Raw genomic sequence first — 20642 nt, forward strand, 5'->3', positions numbered from 1 at the left:
GAATTTGCCTGTGATGCCATCTGGTCCTGGACTTTTGTTTGTAGGGAGTTTTTTGTTTGTTTTGATTTTTGATTTTTAAAGATTATATTTCACTCTTAGTGATTGGTCTGTGCAAATTAGCTCTTTCTTCTTGCCTGTGATGCCATCTGGTCCTGGACTTTTGTTTGTAGGCAGTTTTTTGTTTGTTTTGATTTTTAAAGATTGTATTTCTCTTTTAGTAATTGGTTTGTTCAAATTAGCTCCTCTGTCTTGTTTTGATGGGCTGTTTCTAGAAAGTTGTCCATTTCTTGTAGGCTGTCATTGTTGACATATAATTGTTCATAGTATTCTCTTATATATTTTTTTCATGTATTTCTGTGATATTGGTTGAGGTTTCTCCTTTTTCATTTTTTATTTTATTTAGATTCTCTCTCTCTTTCTTGGTAAGCCTGGCCAGAGGTTTGTCAGTTTTGTTTCAAACCAACTCTTGGTTTTAGTGATTTTTTTTTCTATTTTTTTTAATCTCTATTTTGTTTGTTTCCTGCCTGATGTTTATTATTTCCTTCCTTCTGCTGACTTTAGTTTTTGTTTGTCCTTCTTTTTCTAAATCTTTTCAGTCAGTTCAGTCGCTCAGTCGTGTCCAACTCTTTGCAACCCCATGGACTGCAGAACACCAGGCCTCCCTGTCCATCACCAACTCCCGGAGTTTACTCAAACTCATGTCCATTGAGTCGGTGATGCCATCCAGTCATCTCATCCTCTGTCGTCCCCTTTTCCTCCTGCCTTCAATCTTTCCCAGCATCAGGGTCTTTTCCAATGAGTCAGTTCTTCACATTGGGTGGCCAAAGTATTGGAGTTTCAGCATAAGTCCTTCCAAAGAATATTCAGGACTGATGAGGTGGTAGGTTAGGTTGTTTAATTTTACTTGAGATTTTTCTTGCCTTTTTTTTTTTTTTTTTTTTTTTTGAGGAAGGTCTGTATCACTATGAACTTCCCTCTGAGAACTGCTTTTCCTGCATCCCATGCTTTATATTATTCCATAAAAGTGAAAGTTGCTCAGTCATATCCGACTCTTTGCGACCCCATGGACTAAACAGTCCATGGAATTCTCCAGGCCAGAATACTGGCATGGGTAGTCTTTCCCTTCTTTAGGGGATCTTCCCAACCCAGGGATCGAACACAGGTCTCCCACATTCTGGGCTGATTCTTTACCAGCTGAGCCACAAGGGGAGCCCAAGAATACTGGAGTGGGTATCCTATCCCTTCCTCAGTGGATCTTCACGACCCAGGAATTGAACCAGGGTCTCCTGCATTTCAGGTGGATTCTTTACCAACTGAGCTATCAGGGAAGCCTATATTATTCCATATATCTCTTATAATTGCTTTCTTTTTATTTTTTTTTTACTTTCTGCTTGCTGTTTTGATTGGGTAATTTCCATTATTCTATCTTCCAAATTACTTATTCTTTCTTCTACATTATTCATTCTGCTATTCATTGCGTTTAGCTCAGGTTTTATCTTGGCAAATCAATTTTCTAATTTTTCTTGACTCCTCCATATAGTTTCTAGTTCCTTTTTACAGTAATCTGCATTTCTGTTGGTACACTTTCTTGATTCTTTACTTCAGTATCTTCATTACCTCCTCCTTTTGAACTTGGTGTCAGACCAAAGAGATCTGTTTTATTGCTTGTTCCATCAGGGGAATTCTCTTGGACTATTGATTTCTCTGCTTCTTCATTTTGCTTATATTTCTGTTACTCTATGAGTTTAGGAGAGACAATTATCTACTATAATCTTGGAGAGCTGTTTATAGTCAGGAGCATCCCTGTGTGGCCTGTGTGGGTTGAATATATGTTTGGTGTGAGGGCTGGTGTTTTTTTTTTGTTTTTGTTTTTTTTTTTTTGCATGCTAATAGGAAAACATTTTATAGCCTATATGTTTTATCAATTATACCAAATTGTGACACAAACACTGTACATGTGCTTTTAGCAGTAGACTTAAAAGTAAGCAGTGATATATGTTATGAGTAGTTATACTCTGTAAAAACTTCACTAGATAATTTTCTTTCCATCCTGAACACTGGGGTAAAAAATACGTTTAGAAGAAATACAATAACTTTCCTAGTTTGTTGAGTGATTTTATCAGGAAATGGTGCAGGATTTTGTGAAATGTTTTTCTATCTATTGATGCAATATTACGGGGTTTGTCCTTTATTCTGTTGATGTGGTGTATTGCATTAATTGAGTTTCAGATGGTAAATCCAGCTTGCATTTTTTGGATAAATTTCAGTTGGTCATGGTGTTGTATGTTGATAGATTTAGTGTGCTTATATTTTGTTGAGGATTTTTGTGTCTGTATTTATAAGGAATGTTATTTTCCATTGATATCTTTGTCTGGTTTTGATATCAAGAGTAATACTGGCCTTATGGAGTGAGTTAAGAAGTATTCTGTTTTTTGAAGGATTTTGTGAAGAACTGATATTAATTCTTATTAATGCTTGAATTCACTGGTAAAACTATCTGGTTCTGAATTTTTCTTGGTGGGTGGTTTTTTTCATTTCTAATTCAGTCTTATTTTACATCTATTCATATTTGCTGTTTCTCCTGAGTCAGTTACAGTAGTTTGTCTAGGAATTTACCCATTTCATTCAGTTATAATTTAAAGCAATTTAAATAATAAATGAAATCTTGAGGCGTTCCTGGCAGTTCAGTGGTTAGGATGCTGTGCTTTCACTTCTGTGGCCCAGGTTCAGTCCTGGTCATGGAACTAGTAATCCCACAAGGTGTGTGATGCAACCAAAAGGGAAAAAAAAGGAAGAAAGGAAGAAATCTTGTAATTATCCCTGAAGTTAACACTTCTTGTTTTTTCATGGCTTTGTGTTGATCCATATATTCAACTGCTAACATTTTCTTTCTGCTTAAAGGACTTTAGAGCAGGTCTGATGATGATGAATTATTTTTAACTTTCTAATGTCTAAAAAAAAGTTTTTTGCCTTTATTCTTGAAAGACACTTTTTTATTTTTCCTTTCAGTTTCATAAAGACATTGCTGCATTGTCTTTGTTTCTTGTATGTGTATGATGTGTCTTTCTCCTCGGGTTCACTTTAGGGTTTTCTGTTTATCAGTAGGATTTAAGCAGTTCAATTATCATGAGCCTTACTTTAGTTTTCTTGGTGGCTTTTGTATTTGGTATTCATTGAGCTTCTTGTATCTATATGTTGATAGTTTTCATCAAATTTGGAAAATTTTCAGCCTTATTGCTTTAAATATTTCCCCTAGCCCCCTCCCCCGTCTTTGGAGACTCTGTTGTTCAGTCACTAAGTCGTGTCCAACTCTTTGCAACCCCGTGAACTGCAGCACACTAGGTTTCCCTCTCTCACTATCTCCCAGAGTTTTCTCAAACTCATGTCCATTGAGTCAGTGATGCCATCCAACCACCTCATTCTCTGTTGCCCCCTTCTCCTCTTGCCCTCAGTCTTTCCCAGGACCAGGTCTTTTGCTCTTCACATCAGGTGGCCGGATTGTTGGAGCTTCAGCTTCAGCATCAGTCCTTCCAGTGAATATTCAGGGTTGATTTCCTTTAGGATTGACTGGTTTGATCTTCTTGCTGTCCAAGGGACTCTAAAGAGTTTTCTGCACCACCATAGTTAAAAGCATCAATTCTTCAACACTCAGCCTTCTTTACGATTCAGCTAATTATATATATATATATATATATATATATATACACACATACATATATATTAGGCTGCTTGAAGTGGTCACACCGGCTCCTTGAAGCTTCAGTTCAGTTCAGTCGCTCAGTCGTGTCCGACTGTCTGCGACCACATGAACCGCAGCACACCAGGCCTCCCTGTCCATCACCAACTCCCGGAGTCTACCCAAACCCATGTCCATTGAGTCGGTGATGCCATCCAACCATCTCATCCTCTGTCGTCCCCTTCTCCTCCTGCCCTCAATCTTTCCCAGCATCAGGGTCTTTTCAAATAAGTCAGCTCTTCACAACAGGTGGCCAAAGTATTGGAGTTTCAGCTTCAGCATCAGTCTTTCCAATGAATATTCAGGACTGATTTCCTTTAGGATGGACTGGTTGGATCTCCTTGCAGTCCAAGGAACTCTCAAGAGTCTTCTCCAACACCACAGTTCAAAAGCATCAATTCTTCGGGGCTCAGCTTTCTTTATAGTCCAACTCTCACATCCATACATGACCACTGGAAAAACCATAACCTTGACTAGACAGACCGTTGTTGGCAAAGTAATGTCTCTGCTTCTTAATATGCTGTCTAGGTTGGTCATAACTTTCCTTCCAAGGAGTAAGCCTCTTTTAATTTCATGGCTACAGTCACCATCTGCAGTGATTTTGGAGCCCCCAAAAATAAAGTCTGCCACTGTTTCCACTGTTTCCCCATCTGTTTCCCATGAAGTGATGGGACCAGATGCCATGATCTTTGTTTTCTGAATGTTGAGCTTTAAGCCAACTTTTTCACTCTCCTCTTTCACTTTTCATCAAGAGGCTCTTTAGTTCTTCTTCACTTTCTGCCATCAGGGTGGTGTCATCTGCATATCTGAGGTTATTGATATTTCTCTGGCAATCTTGATTCCAGCTTGTGCTTCCTCCAGCCCAGCATTTCTCATGATGTACTCTGCATATAAGTTAAATAAGCAGGGTGACAATATACAGCCTTGATGTACTCCTTTTCCTATTTGGAACCAGTCTGTTGTTCCATGTCCACTTCTAGTTGCTTCCTGACCTGCATATAGGTTTCTCAAGAGGCAGGTCAGGTGATCTGGTATTCCCATATCTGTCAGAATTTTCCACAGTTTATTGTGATCCACACAGTCAAAGGCTTTGGCATAGTCAATAAAGCAGAAATAGATGTTTATCAGGTGCTTTATTCGTGTTTTTCATTTTTTTCCTTCTACGTTTTGAACAATTTTTTATGTCTTCAATTCACTAATAGTTTGTTGTGAAATATTTAGCCTACTGTTAATCCCGTTCAGTGTATTTTAAATCTCATACATTGATGTTTTCATCTCCTTAGTTCAATTTGGGTCTTTTTTTTAATGTCATTTGTCTCTCCCTATGTTTTTTGAACATGAGTGTCTTTTAAATACAGTTGTAATAGCTTTTTTAATGTATTTCTGTGAATTCCAGCGTCTGTGTCTTTCTAGGTCAATTTCAATCATTAATTTTTAAAATTATGGATTGTGTTTTTCTTTGTATGTCTGATCATTTTTGTTTGGATGTCAAAAAATTGAATTTTATTTTACTGAATGCTAGATATTTTTATATTTCTATAAATATTTGTGAGGCTTCTGCAATTACATGGAAACAATTTGATCCTTTCAGGTCTTGCTTTTAAGATTTGTTGGCAGGATCAGGTCCATGTTTAGTCTGGAGCTAATTATTTCCCACTACTGAGGCAAGACCTTTTTGAGTCCTCTACCCAGTCAGTGCCCCATGAATTTGAATTTTTCCAGTCTGTCTGGTGGGAACATGCACTGTTCCTGGTCCTGTTGGAGTGCTGAGCTCTGTGTCTTCTCATTTTTATGCACTTCTTTCCTTAGCTTCAGTTAGTTTCTTTGTGTGCCTGCCCTCTCAGTGCTCTGCTGCATACCCAACGGCTGTCCTCTGAAGATCTCGGGCCTTCTCTCCCTGTGCAGCTCTCTCCCCTGGTACTGTATCCTTTGAACCCGGTTGCCTTGGTCTCCTCAGAGTGTCAGCTTCCCCTCCTCAACTCAGGGAGTTAGCTGGGCTCTGCTTAGGAGAGGACTTCCTGTGCTATGGTGTAGAAACTAAGGCAGTTAGCTGTGCAGGCACTTGTTTCTTGTTCTTCCAGAGATCAGTGTACTTTATTACCTAATGTTCAGAATTTTGAAAATCATTGTTTCATATATTGGGTTTATTTTTTAATCGATTTTGTTTGTGTTGTTTCAAGTGTGAGAGTAAATCTGGTCCATATTACTTCATCTTGGCTATAAGAGGAAATCTCTTTAGTCTGTTTTAAAGAGTAAGAATTGATGGCTCCTAAACTTTCTGTCTGGGGCTTTCCTGGTGGCTCAGTGGTAAAGAATGCACCTGCCAACACAGAAGACTCAGGAGATGTGGGTTCGATTCTTAGGTGGGGAAGATCCCTGGAGTAGGAAATAGCAACCAAGTCCAGTATTCTGCCTGGAAAACCCCATGGATACGGGAGCCTGGCAGGCTTAGTGACTTAACAACAACAATAAGGATTTCTTTCTACTCTGAGCTCTTTGATTTTGTTTTACATCTGTGACAGTTCCATTTTTCATTTCCACAATATCCCACCCTCAGAATACTTAACTGTCTGCTGTTGGTGCTTGGTTGCCTGGGATTGCCTTTGGGTTATGAATGAATCTTGTTTATCATACAAACACACTACTACAGTGAGGCAGTCAGGGTTAACAGCATGAAAATGGGTGTGTTCTCTAATACTGTTCTTAACATATTTAGAGCTGTCATAATCCAGTTTTTTAGGATGTTGTTAAAGAATTTCTTATAGGAACTAGGTAAATAAGACTTTAATTGGAATGCTTAAAATAGAATGCGTCTTTTATGGTTAACAACTATGGAGCTCTGCAACTAACATTTGTATTCTAAAGTAAATACAACAACTTCTCTTTCATTTCAGTGGGTAATATTCAGCGTAAGATATTTAACTGTAAGATAGGCATGTAAGATCTCTCAGACCTGTATTTTGCTTAAAGGAAAGAGGAAGATGATCTTGGCTTTAATGCGATCACTTAATAGTTATATTACCATATTTAAATTAAATCTTTTCATGTCTGGACCTGTTTTTCCTAGACAAAATGGAGATTAAAACAGCACTGTTGTGAAAGGATGGCATGAGAAATGTATAAAAATACTTTATAAATCAGTATTTTTTCAAGATTTTTGGATCACAACTCATAAACATTTTGTGTGGCTAGCTCATGCATATGTGTGTATGTGTATGGATTTACAATACAAAATTTGCTACTGTACCTAATGTATGCCAATATTTCCTGTTCTGTTTCATTGAAAAGTAAACCTTAGGTGCATGTGGGTGCATTCACTTGGATTCAAGTCTGTGTAACCCCATGAATTGTAGTCCCCCCCCAGGCTCCTCTGTCCATCGAATTTTCCAGATAAGAATATTGGAGTGGGTTGCCATTTCCTACTCCAGGGGATCTTCCCAACCCAGAGGTCAAACCTGTGTCTCTTGCAGTCTCGTGCATTGGCAGGCCACTAGGAAGCCATTAATGGATGATATCTCAGTTTCAAATACAGTCTATATGAAGAAAGAAATTATGAGGTATCATATTAATGAAAGGTTGAAGTACTTAGATTATGTCATTCAAAATATTATCGAGTTTGAATATAGTACAGTTAAATATGTGTTACTTTATTAATAGTTTATTCAAGATTATATCTCCACATTTTTAGTTTTAGTCTTTCTTTCCCTTGATAAACAGGCTAGTAATAACTTATAAATAATTTAGAGCGATGTCTTTTAAGTTTTAAACAATGAAATTTAAGTGGTTTCTTATGCAGAGAATTAGTTTTGAGACATGTTAAAAGTCTTGGAACTATTATTAGCTTTGCATCCTTATTTTTTACTTAGTTTTCTTAATACTGATTTTTTTCCTTATTTTTCTATATCACTTAAAATAAGATTTAAAATCAGTAAAAAAAGATGCCATCATAGTAAAATTTACTTGTGAATTAAATTTTTAAGGATACATGGTTATCTTTTGGTTAACTAAAGTAATAAATGGCTAAGGATTGTAAAGTCCATTGTTTGTGATCCAGTAGCCCAAAGAAGTTGGAATCTATCCCACATTTTGTACAGAGATGTGCCACAGTGTGGGAGGGGGAAATCACAGCATTTTACACAGAAGGCATGCAGACTTTCTGGATCAGTAAGAAACTGATGAGGATCAATGTTCCCCAGTGACTCTCTTCCACAGGTTCTGCTGCAGTGGCAGAAACCAATTCTGTTAAAAGCTAGCTGTAGTATCACATATTCTTCTTGACAGACACTTCTTTAGTAGTTCTCTCTGCAGTAGAGGCCTTCCCTGCTTCCTGTCTCCTAGGTTTAATCTTCTCTATTTCTAGAATTAAGTATCCTTAAAGTTTAGAAAGAAACATGGAAGAGCTCATATAACTGGTTGTAGTATGAATGATAGCATGTAATTTTGTAAATTTATAATGGATTCTTTGGAGAAGGGAATGGCAACCCACTCCAGTATTCTTGCCTGGAGAATTCCATGGACAGAAGAACCTGGTGGGCTACAGTCCATGGGATCGCAGAGTCAGACACAACTGAGCGACTAACCCACCCACCCACATAATGGATTCTTTAATTTTTTTCCTGCAGATAAACATGTTCGTGTTTTTTTTTATATAGACTCCAAACTTTTCCAGACTTGTAGGAAATCTGTTGCTGTGTAATACAGTGGAAAGAATTATGTGATCTAATGCTCAAATAATCTACTGGAAGAACGACTTTGGATATAAAAATGTTTCTTAATGTGTTTTCCAGATGTCTGTGGCCTTCTGAAATTGCTTCTCCCCCCGCCCTTAATTTTAAGTCTCTTAGATTCACTAAGTTGAGCTATAGAAATTAATAAAGTAGAATGCTTGAATTGAATAAACAGTAAGAAAATATCTCTCTCTAGAAAGCCATTATCAGTGTAACAAAAACAGTTTATAGAAGCTCAGCTCCCAAATGGTGATATGTTATAGTTGGGAAATGGTGAGTTAATTGAAATATTATGTTAGTATAGAGTTATACATGAGGTAATTTACAAATAGTTAGGGACCGATATAATCTATGTAACACAAACTATGCTAAACATAATTTTAATGTTTCCTTGATTCATTCAAGTTATGGACATGTAGATATTCTGGTTGAAAGTATTACATATATTTTAGTGTTTCAGAAGGTGTTTTTCTTAATACTTACCCCCAGCATTAACTGAATATTATATAGTATATTAGTGGCTCTCATGGTGGTCTGCCTATGATATCACATAGCTAAGCTTACTAAAGCTGTCAACAGTTTGATATGCTTAAGGAAACAAAATTCTGATTGATTCTGATGTGTTTCTTTCAGAAAAATCAACACCCATGGATTGTATCTGACTGTGTAGATCAGGTTTTTTTATTCTGGATATCATGGTAACAGTATAGGAAAAATGCATTATTTCTCATGTCTGCAAGTAGTCTTCACTGCTGAAGGAAGCAATTTTTTAAGCTACAGCCAAATTCATTTTGGTACTTTTTATGGAAATCTTGATTTTGTTTTTACTTTTTTATAACCTTTTGCAAAAGGTATTAACAAGCAAAGAGCTCATCTCATTAGGCAAGTCCAGATTAATAAGAATGCCTAGAAGAGGGTTGATTCTTCAGACCCGGACCCACTGGCTACTGTTGGGTCTTGCTTTACTCTGCAGTTTGATATTATTTTTATACCTTCTGGAATGTGCCCCCCAGACTGATGGAAATGCATCTCTTCCTGGTATCATTGGGGAAAATTATGGTAAAGAGTATTATCAAGCCCTCCTACAGGAGCAAGAAGAACATTATCAAACCAGAGCAACCAGTCTGAAACGCCAAATTGCCCAACTGAAACAAGAACTACAAGAAATGAGTGAGAAGATGAGATCTTTACAAGAGAGAAAGAATGTAGGGGCTAATGGCATAAGCTATCAAAGCAACAAAGAACAAGCACCTAGTGACCTTTTAGAGTTTCTTCATTCACAAATTGACAAAGCTGAAGTTAGCATAGGAGCCAAACTACCTAGTGAGTATGGAGTCATTCCCTTCGAAAGTTTTACCTTAATGAAGGTATTCCAGTTGGAAATGGGTCTCACTCGCCATCCTGAGGAAAAGCCAGTTAGAAAAGATAAGCGAGATGAATTGGTGGAAGTTATTGAAGCTGGCTTGGAGGTCATTAATAATCCTGATGAAGATGATGAACAGGAAGATGAGGATGGTCCCCTTGGAGAGAAACTGATATTTAATGAAAATGACTTCATAGAAGGTAATGTGAAAAATGTGTTGATCTGTTAACATTAGTGTGACAAAATTCTGTATTGTATGCTGATAATATGTCAGAAAAAGTTATAATGTGATCAAAATAAAATAGAAAATAAGAACCAGGGAAATAGAAGAAATCTAAGCTTGTATAGCAGAATACTCCCCAAGTTGAACGGCTCTTAGGGTTGTATGTGTATTTGCATGTATATGTATTTGCATTCATCTCTGAACTGGTTTTGATGTTCCTTTTTTATATTTTTCAAAATGTATGAACTAAAGCTCAAAATTTGAAAACCATTTGCTAAAGGAAAGAAGAACCTAATTAAGATTAGTGGTTATTCTGTATTTTGAGTGGAGGAGAAACACATGTCAGAACATCAAGGAGGCATACATAATTTTGAAAAACATATTTGGCATTTGGAAAAGTAAAGAAATAAACCCATTTTCTCAATACAGACTGCAAAAAGGGCATAGCATTTTTAAATGTCAAGATGGGACATGGCTCAAAAGTTGAGGAGCACTTGTATACATTTAAGAAATTTGTTGATTGATATAATTATAGATTATATCAGGAATAATTATAGGCCCCAACCCATCTCCATCTTATACCCCATGCTAGATATTTAATTGTAGGCTTAAAGCCATTTTGAATACAAATATTTCTTAAAAGTTCTCTTTGCTTGATTCTGTATGCCACATGTAGTTTTTTGGTTTGTTTTTTTTTACCCCAGTCTTCATGGGTATCACTTGCTATAATGTAATACCTTCAGCCTTTGGAGGCCCGTCAGCAAGGGCCTTGTGCTTTTCTGTGGCATTTCAGCTATCTTCTCCTTATAGCCATCTCTTTTTACCCCGTCACTTCCTGCAGTTTTTGATGGGTTGTTTCTTTCAAAACTCCTGTAGTTTTTCTGCTGGCTCAGCTTTTTATCTTTTCACTCAATATGTTTATAGCTTATGGCAGAATTGAAAGCTGCAGAGGAAGTAGCTAAGATATGTAAAATGTCTTTATGTCTTCTTAAAAAGAAAGGAACCTATGCCAGTTTTATATTCTGTAGCTCCTGCCTTTTTTTTTTTTTTTTTTTTAAATATAATTCTCCTGGGATTCTGTCACTTACAGGATTTTTCTGTTATGGAACATATTTTGTCCCTTGCTTTTCCGCCATTGTGCCACTTCCCTCATCAGAAAAATAATTACGGACAATGATTTAGTAGCTCCTGTGCCTGTTCCAGACTTCAGCTTAGATGTCACTTCTTCTGGGGAGGTCATCACCAACCTACAAGTTTAAGATAGCAGTGTTCCTATATGTTCTCGTAATCTCTACCCTGTGCCCCCTCTCAGAGCACTGTCCTCATATACCGCATTGCCCATTTCCTGATTTGTAGTCCTGTTAGACTATAAGCCTCAGGAGAAGTGGGACCAATCTCTTGTTCACCATTTTATTTCCAGATATTGGCTGACTGACACATCTGTAGGTCTAATCTCTCTACTGAGTGTCACACTTACAAATCAGATTGCCTAATAGACTTCCAGGCTTTTCTCCCAAAGGCATCTCAGATCACCATGTTTAAATTTACACTAATTTTTCTTTGTCTGACTTCATTCTATCTAGAGTCTGTGTGTTTGCATGTGTATATCACTATATTATTATTTCCTTTTTCTTTCTCTATTGCTAGATGGAACTGGGACCGTGAAGCCCTCTTTATACCATTAGTACCTGACACAGATACACTCAATTCATTTTTTGTTAAGCTGAACCAAGCAACAGAAGTTTTGACTTTCAGGTCTAGAACTTAATATTGCTAGAAGTAATTTCTTTATTTTCATCATTTGGTTTCTGTGCTGATAGATTCTGCTATTTTTAAAAAAAAGTCATGTAAAAAGGAATCATCATCATTTGGAATAAATTTTATGGATTGAATAATAGAGCAGAATATTTTTTTAACCTTCTTTTAAAGTAGTAGTTTTTACTGACTGTATCATGGGGATAAAATTTTCACAAATGTATAAAAGCTGTACAAGTCTGATTTCACACTTTTGATCGTTGAGTAAGGTCAGTAGTCGTACTGAATTTGTGAACTTTGATATGGAGACATCTTTGTTCCTAATTCTTTCCTTTAGGTTATTATCGCACTGAGAAAGATAAGGGCACACAGTATGAACTCTTTTTTAAGAAAGCAGACCTTATGGAATACAGACACGTGACTCTCTTCCGCCCTTTTGGACCTCTCATGAAAGTGAAGAGTGAGATGATTGACATTACTAGATCAGTTATTAATATCATCGTGCCACTTGCTGGAAGAACTGAAGCATTTGCACAGTTTATGCAGAACTTCAGGTAATTCCCAGAGCTTAGTGATTTGGCTAAGTGCTCCTAAAAAAAAAAATTTCATGCCATTTTATTTAGTTTACCTTCACTGAGTAGTGTTACTTAGAATTGCAGAATAATTTTATAGGCTTTGGGGAATTTTATGTTTTTAATATTTCCTTTATTCTTAAGGCATGTATTGTGTTACTGACACATGTATTGTGTTATTGACACATGTATTATGCTATTGACAGTTTGAACTGTGAAGTAAATTGAGGGTGACAACTATTAGGAACTAAATTTGATTACCTTTATAATTGTGTTTGAATTCATTTTAGGACAAGTTGAATTTTTAAAAATAACTTGATTGAGGCGTAACTTATATACAATAAAATTGACCTATTCCAAGCATACAGGTTTCATGACTTCTGACAAATTTATACATTCTTGTAACTGCCTTTCCAATTAAGATATGGAACATTACTATCTCCCCAGAAAACTCCCCTGAGAACAATTTGAATTTCAAAATTGGGAGAAAAGACATATTCAAGTAAAAATGGGAGAATGTTATTCTATCTTGGGAAGCAAAGATTGTAACGGTTTTAAAAGCATTTTTTAAATTATTAAATTTGGATATTTTTATATGCTGAAGTGTTAAAAATTAACAACTACATATTAGACTTTTGAGAAAAGTTTTGTTTTTTTAATTTAATAATTGTCATGTGTTTAATACTTTAATATGGTAGTCTTAATTCTTTGTAATCCCAGTTTTTGTTCTCATTGGAGTTGTTGGATATAAAAACTAGTTAACACAATTCTGTTACAGAACATCTAGAAATCATGCTTCCAAATGAGTTTTGCCTTTTTGAAATTGCCTGCTTGAGATCTGATTTCCTAAAGCATTTTTAATTGCCTTTGGGAATTACCTTCAGATGCTACATTTTTCTTTACAGTTAATCATCTCAATCATGACAAATATTTCTTCCTTGATGATAGGTATAATTTCTCTAATTAGGTAGTCTGAGGACAAAATAAGTTTTGAACTAAAACTTGAGTTATTTATTTGATTTTGAACTGATTGAACTTTATTCTTTGAATATCTTATAGTTTGCTTCTGAAGGCAATACCAAAGCAAAAGTTCCAAAAATGTTTCAAAATATGGCAGCTTCTTGGGCTGCTTACATTGGCTCTCCAAGTGTTGCATTCATTTTGACATATATGCTGTTACACATTTGCTGTGATGCCTTTAATAAGTCAGCAATATTGCCAGTTTTATATTTCCTTAGTTTCATGTGATTTCATTCTAAATGAGTAATGCTTTATTTGTTTTCTTGTAAAGCTTCGTATGATTGCCTTCTGAATGAGTAGTGCCTTCTATATTTTCCTGAATGAACTTTATTTTTCAACCCTGTCAGGGATGTATGTATTCATCAGGACAAGAGAATTCATCTCACAGTGGTGTATTTTGGTAAAGAAGGACTTTCTAAAGTCAAGTCTATCCTAGAATCTGTCGCAAGGTTGGTGAGCCGTGTCCACATTGAAGTCTTGTATGTATAATAGCAGAAGAATGAGAATTTCAGATACTTAATGAATTAATAATTTTGAATAATTGCTGTTGAAAGTTGGCTGAGATGTGAGTGGTGGTGGTAGTAAGTTCCTCGTTTCACCCCTGAGTTTATTCATGCAACTCTAATGACTCGTCTTCCTTAACCTCAGCGTGGCATGATTAGGGTGCTGTTACTCTGTGGCCCACTCACTTTCTTTGTATTTGCCTCCATTCACTCTTCATTTCCTTCTTTTGAACTCTTAACTTTTTTCTAAGTCTAATCCTTTCACTTTTATATCATCCTCTAAGCTTGTCTCTTACTTGCCACCTTTCTTTCCTTCCATTTTCCTAAGTTCTTTCTCTCCCTGCAAATGATGCTTAGGTCTCCCCCATCCTTCAGAGACCCCCACCCGACTGTGCAGTACCCAGAAACTACCATTAGGTTTCTGTCCTTTCACAACTAAACCTCACAGAACAGTAGTTCTCTAACCAAGCAACTCATGTAGTACCTGGCACATAGTAGGTGCTCAGAGGTTTGAACGAATGAATTAGTCATTCCTTAATACTCCATTATTAATTCTGTAGCTTCTCTTCCTTTTCATCTCTAAGTTATGGGCCCAGAGTTAGGACCTAACTGCCAATTTCAGCCTTTTCTCTGTCATCCTCTTTGACTGCTTTCTTACACTTGATACCTAACAAGTATTTCCTTCTTGAAACTCTCCTCTGATGTTTGTAAAATGTATATATTTTGTAAATGTAGATATGTTATAATGTAAGATACTAGGTTGATTATCTTTTCTGACCACATCAACTCTGTATCCTTTACTTGCTTCTTTACCTTTCTGCTAGTTGTGGCCACTCCCTAAGAGTCCAGCTTTGGCCGGCCTTTCTTCTCGAGTCGTTCAACTAACATTCATTGAGTCCCACCGACTATGTTCCAGGTACACTGCTTGGGAGTCTGACTGGGGTGGTTGGGATAGGACTGGGCACAGAGGAGGGAGTGCGCTCCCGCCCAAAGGGACTCACAACATTGGGGTACGAAAAACACTGTCTTCTCCTTCCCCTTCGCTAGCTCCTCCTCCTGACGGCCCTCTTTCAGTTCACACTAAGCTCATTCTCATAATCCCCGGGCTTGATGTCTGAGGGCAGCATCTTTCACTCATTCTTTCCCTGTAATTAGTCAGTTTCTGCGCACTGCCCAGGACCTCTGCTCTGCCCTTTCCTTGCTGCTGCCACCACCTTAACCCAGGTTCCTTTCCTTCCTTACCATTTGCAGATCACCTACTAAGTGCCAGTGACTGATGTTAGTATCACAGAAGTTGCATTAATCAAGACTCCTCTGTGGCAAATGATGGAAACTTATTAACTTATTTTGAATTTACTTGAGGAAAATGGGAGCGTTATTGAAGAATCTTGGATAATTCCCCAGATTAAAGGGATTATTAAAACCAAATTTAATGAAGAATACCAAAACAGCTTTGGTGTCTCAGTGACTGGGGTCAGAGATTTGAATACCATCAGAATTCTCTTGTCTTCTTGTCTGTTTTTCTCTGCATGTTGACTTCATTCTCCTGTTGCAGATTGGCTCCTTCCACATGTGAGGTATATGGCTGTTGGCGGCTCTGGGCTCACATCTTCTCAGCTTTGCTGTCAGAGAGGAAAGAGCTTTCTCCCAGGTCCAGTTGAGAAAATCCCAGGGAAGGACTTTTGCCCAGTCTTGAGCCAGTTACTATGGCCAGGTGGGGTGGGGATATTTTGATTAGCCCAGCTTGAGTCTGGCTCCCTGCCCCTAGGAAGTCACTGTGGTTGGTATATCCTATGATTAGTTCCTCCACTTGATCTGGGAGTGAGAGATGGTGACTGACAGTTTCCTCAAAAGAAGAGAGAGATTTGCAGCATGTCGGGTGGAGGGGCAGGGGCACTCAGAGTCCACTCCATGCCTTGTTTGAGCCTTGGCATCCATCTCTCCAGTCCCCATTCTATCGTGTTGTAAGAGTAATCTTTTTAAAATGTTCCTTTTTTGATCCAGCTATCCCCTAGTGCAGTAGTTCTCCAACATAAGTCACTTGTCTCGAGTGACTTGTCGAGAGAGAGTTGCAGGTGCTTGGCTCCTCCCCTGATATCCGATTCAGGGGTCTGGGGTGGGGCCTGAGAATTTGTGTTTCTACCACGTTCTCAGGCAGATCTGTTGCAGTGGGTGCAGTCCCTTGGCTGTGGAAACCACTGCCCTTGTGGAAAAACCCTGACTCCTCCTTGACTTCAGAACACTAACCAAGTTCTTTAACCTTTCCTCCTCAATCTGACCCTTTTCTGGTCTTCTCTCATTGTTGCCATTTTTATCCCTGTGTTCCAGTCTGATTTGTCTGATTACTGTTCTTTAAAAAGCTTTCTACTTTCTTACCTCCTTGCCTTTGAGAATAATTAATTGGAATGACCTTTACATTCCCCACTAAATTCAGTATTTTAACCAAGGCATAACTTAAATTTTGCTTCTGACATCTTTTCTAACTACTACAGACACAAGCAGTCTTTTTTTCTTGAACTGCACTTCATTCATTCAATCAGAAAATACTTATTGAACTCATACCCTGTGAGGAGCACTGTGTCCATAGTAATGAACAAAACAAAATCCCTGCTCTCACGGAGCTTACATTCTAGTGGGAGACACTGGAACAGACATGTCCGGTGATACTGAGGGACACAACACTGGACAGAGGGATGAAGCTTGAAGCAAAGGGAGGTCAGGGCTACTTCACGTGTGGTGTGAAGGGGATCCCTCTCATGAGGGTACATTAGAATAAAGGTCTAAGAAACTCGAGAAAAGAATATTCTTTGTATGTATCATTCATGTGGATTGCATTATTTATTACCAGACACTATGACTGTTTTCCCATGTGTATATTTCTTAACCACCCAATAGGTTTTTAAGATCATGAAAGGTAGTGGCCTCTCAACACATACTAACTTCACGTCACTAGCATGTTGCCTCAGATGTGGGCATTTAGTTGTATCCCTGATGATAGAGACATTTAAAGCTGATGATTTCCCTATATCAATATAGACCCAACATAATAAATACCTGAAGTGTAAAGTATTTTTTGTAACTTGTGTTAACAGAGGCAGCTTCAAGTGGGACTTACCGTTTGTTGTATGTGTTTTCCTCATAGTGAGTCTAATTTTCACAATTACACCTTGGTCTCACTGAATGAAGAATTTAATCGTGGACGAGGACTAAACGTGGGTGCCCGAGCCTGGGACAAGGGAGAAGTCTTGATGTTTTTCTGTGATGTCGATATATATTTCTCAGCCGAATTCCTTAACAGCTGCCGATTAAATGCTGAGCCAGGTGTGTAAAATGTTGGCAGGTGAATTGAGTGTAAAATTTTAGAACATTCAAGTGTCAGCGCATTCCATATTTTGAATCAAGTTTTTTAAAGTTATATTTGGCATGATTTAATTGGAATATTAAGTAGGAAAGTAAAAATTTGCCCCTCTGAAGTTCATACCCCTTATTATTTTATGGCCAGATTCCAGTGTATACATCTGAATCCAAATAAACAAATGCAAAGAAATAAAAAGTCTTGAAATTGATTAAGGAGGAAGTAGAACTCAGAAAAAGCCAAGCAGTGTAATGTGTGTGAGTCAGAAACACTCTTCTTCAGTCAGGTGGTGCCAACATGCATGTAGGCGTGCACTCACAGAGAAGTCTAGGTACTAGATGGTGCTTGGGCAACTACTGTGCATTTTGGGATGACTACTATACTTTGTTTTATTTGTACATATTTCAAAAATGATAAGAGCAAATGACTCTTATATATCAGATATTATTGTAATGTGATGAGGTTTTTCTATATTAAAATTTTTCATAGTGTATGTTTTTTATAGAACTACTCAGATCATGCAGGTTATCTTCTTGTGAATCATTTTGGTTAGGGATGGTTGTCAGGAACTCTTTGAGACTCAGGGGGATAAATGAGGGTTAGATTTACTTTTTTTGTAGCAGATAGCATGAAGGCCAGAATGTGGTAGTTGAAGATGTATTTGCTTAATGTAAAATAAATATTTTATCTGAAGTATTTTATATTCATTTTAAATTGTTTCTTTAATGTAAAAGAACAATTTGTCTTGGGGAAATTGAGCTCCCCTTCCCTACGTGGGTTTTAATCAAGATGAATGAAGTCTGCTAGGGATCTTGTATTAAAAAGACTACCACATTATTTACAGGGTCCTTTGCAGTTTCTGAGCACTTTATATGACCATGTCTGATTGAAGCCAGTCTCAGCAAGGTGTTCTCTGTTGAGGGGAGGGCGATGGGCTAGCTAGTTAGCCTTAGTGGTCTCTTCAGTGCTAACTATTTGAAAGCTAATAACAAGGCCTTTTGAGGGGCCATCGGGTACTTAAAACTAGTCTTCCCAGGTTTTCCAAATCTTGTTCAGATCTGTCTGCAGTTCTATATTTTACTTATTCTCTGTATATCCATTGTACAGTATCCTCTGGATTCACTGTTTCACAATTCATTTTGAAGGATGGATTTAGTAGATGTTTTGGAGTTTCTTGGTGATTGGTTAACCTATATCTGTTACTGCTAATTCAATGAAATAATGATTAATAAATGGCTCACCTCATGAACAGCTAAGAGAATACTTTTGAGCATCTCCTCAGAGTTAAGGGAATAAACATGTCAAAAGGGAATAAAGCATCTTTTAGTCTTTTTTTCTCTGTTCTTTTGCAGGGTTATAGTTTCATAGCCTGAACTACTGATACATTGTAAAATCATTATCGTGATCATCAACATGAGGTTTTTAGTAACCTGAATGTTGATAGAATGCAATATTAATAAAATAAAATCATCATATGTAATAAAAACTTTAACAAAACTGTAGTAGATATTACAGTAAAGATCAGTGCTTTATTTTATTCTTTTTGTGGTGTAAATGTATATTTTCATTTATAGGTAAGAAGGTGTTTTACCCTGTGGTGTTCAGTCTTTACAACCCTGCCATCGTTTATGCCAACCTGGATGTGCCCCCACCTGTGGAACAGCAGCTGGTAAGACTCTTACTGTCAGTTATGAAAAAGCCTCAAAGACCTTTGCTAGGTTCCTTAATGTTTGTTTCACTAGTAGAAAAAGTTTCAGTTAAAAACTATAGTTACTATAAATACATTTTCATAGTGTACCCTCCTCCATAACATGCTTTCATATTTATTATTTCAGAGTTGTGTCATTCTGGCAGAGATGTTGGGGAGGGAGAGAAAAGTTTAGGCTACAGAGAAAAATTCATGTTCTAGATTGTGAAGATTTTCTGGTCATTTCTACCAAATTACTTTTAGTGATGCTAAAAATTTAATTTTAAAACCTTACTGGAAATTAAAACTACTAAATAAGAAGGAATAGTATACTATGAGAAATTACTTAGAAAGTTTTAGAATAGGAATGCCATATATCAGAATTTAACAGTTACTGACAAAGTTACACAAGTTTTGAAAAAAAAAAAAAGTTAAACTTCTATGGAATAATTCACATTTACAGAAAAGTTGGAAAAATAGTATAGAGAGTTCCTGTACTTCACCCAGTTTCCCCTAATGTTAGCATTTTACATAACCATGGTTCATTTGTCAAAATTAAGAAATTAACATTGGTAAGTTACTTCTAACTCACTGTAGATTTTGTTAGGATTTCACCAGTTTTTGTACTACTGTCCTCTTTCTGTTCCAGGATCCGGTCCATAGTACATTGCGTTTAGCCTAATCTTTTATTGTTATTAATAACATTAAGAACAAAAAGGAAACAAATAAACTAAGAAGATAATTTAACATGTTTAAAAAATGAAAAATAACTCCAGAAAAGAAGTAAAGATAAAAGCAGAAATTAATGAACGAAAAATAATAGGTTGCCACACATAGGAGCTTATTCTTTTTGTGCAGGAAAAAGAATAATCATAAAGTTAGGTACATTCAGGGTATAAAAGAAAACACAACATAGGAAATTAGAAAACATTACAAGAAATCAACCTCATATAGTAAGTTTTTAAAAATTCTAAATAGGAATTCCCTGGTGGTAGGGTGGATAAGACTCTGCCTGCGGAGTCAGAGAACACGGTTCGATCCCTGGTCCGGGAAGATTCTTCATGCCTCAGAGCAGCTAAGGCGCACACCACAGCTACTGAGCCTGTGTACTGCAGCTGCTGGACTCTGTGCTCGTCAGCAAGAGAAACCAGTGCAGTGCGACAGACAGTAGCCCTCACTGACCACAGTAGAGAAAGGCCACACACAGCAATGAAGATGCAGCACAACCAAAAAAAAAAAAAAAAACAACAACTAACTAAAAGGAAAAATTTGAAAGTTTATAAAATATTAACATGAACTAAATTCATGTTCGTATTTTATAAAAGCTCATCTTAGTATTCTATTAATAAAAGAGGTGGAAGCTCTTAAGAGATTAAGAGCAACTAAAAATATAAGAACAGTTATCAAATAGTTAACCTCCAGATATATATATATTTCACTGTTGAGTTTTTCCAAACTTTGAAAGAACAGATAGTGTTAGTACCATATCATCTGCCTGCCAGGTTCCTCTGTCCATGGGGATTCTCCAGGCAAAATTACTGGAGCAGGTTGCCATTTCCTCCTCCAGGGGATCTTCCTGACCCGGGGATCAAACCCAGGTCTCCTGCATTGCAGGCAGATTCTTTACTGTCTGAGCCACCAGGGAAGCCCATCTTCATACCAATCCCTGGTAAAACATGTGTACGTAGCATAATATACACA

At 37.1% G+C, this 20642-nt stretch overlaps 1 protein-coding gene across 7 annotated transcripts in view; it reads left to right on the forward strand.

Moving 5' to 3' along the window:
* CSGALNACT2 (chondroitin sulfate N-acetylgalactosaminyltransferase 2) overlaps window positions 1-20642 on the forward strand; it is a 59777-nt gene that overhangs the window by 20598 nt on the left and 18537 nt on the right. For 3 of the 7 annotated variants that reach the window (XM_055589424.1, XM_055589438.1, XM_055589419.1), the window contains exons 2-7: window positions 9097-10026; window positions 12142-12358; window positions 13744-13845; window positions 15455-15550; window positions 17042-17220; window positions 18829-18923. In XM_055589424.1, the coding sequence (XP_055445399.1) occupies window positions 9267-10026; window positions 12142-12358; window positions 13744-13845; window positions 15455-15550; window positions 17042-17220; window positions 18829-18923 (1449 nt within the window). In that variant the 5' untranslated portion in view covers window positions 9097-9266. Of the gene's footprint in view, window positions 1-9096; window positions 10027-12141; window positions 12359-13743; window positions 13846-14723; window positions 14816-15454; window positions 15551-17041; window positions 17221-18828; window positions 18924-20642 lie in introns of those variants that run through there. The other 4 variants (XM_055589444.1, XM_055589450.1, XM_055589430.1 and 1 more) reach the window with 4 other exon arrangements.

The sequence above is a fragment of the Bubalus kerabau genome, chromosome 1 (assembly GCF_029407905.1).
Source record: "Bubalus kerabau isolate K-KA32 ecotype Philippines breed swamp buffalo chromosome 1, PCC_UOA_SB_1v2, whole genome shotgun sequence".
Lineage (NCBI taxonomy): Eukaryota > Metazoa > Chordata > Mammalia > Artiodactyla > Bovidae > Bubalus > Bubalus kerabau.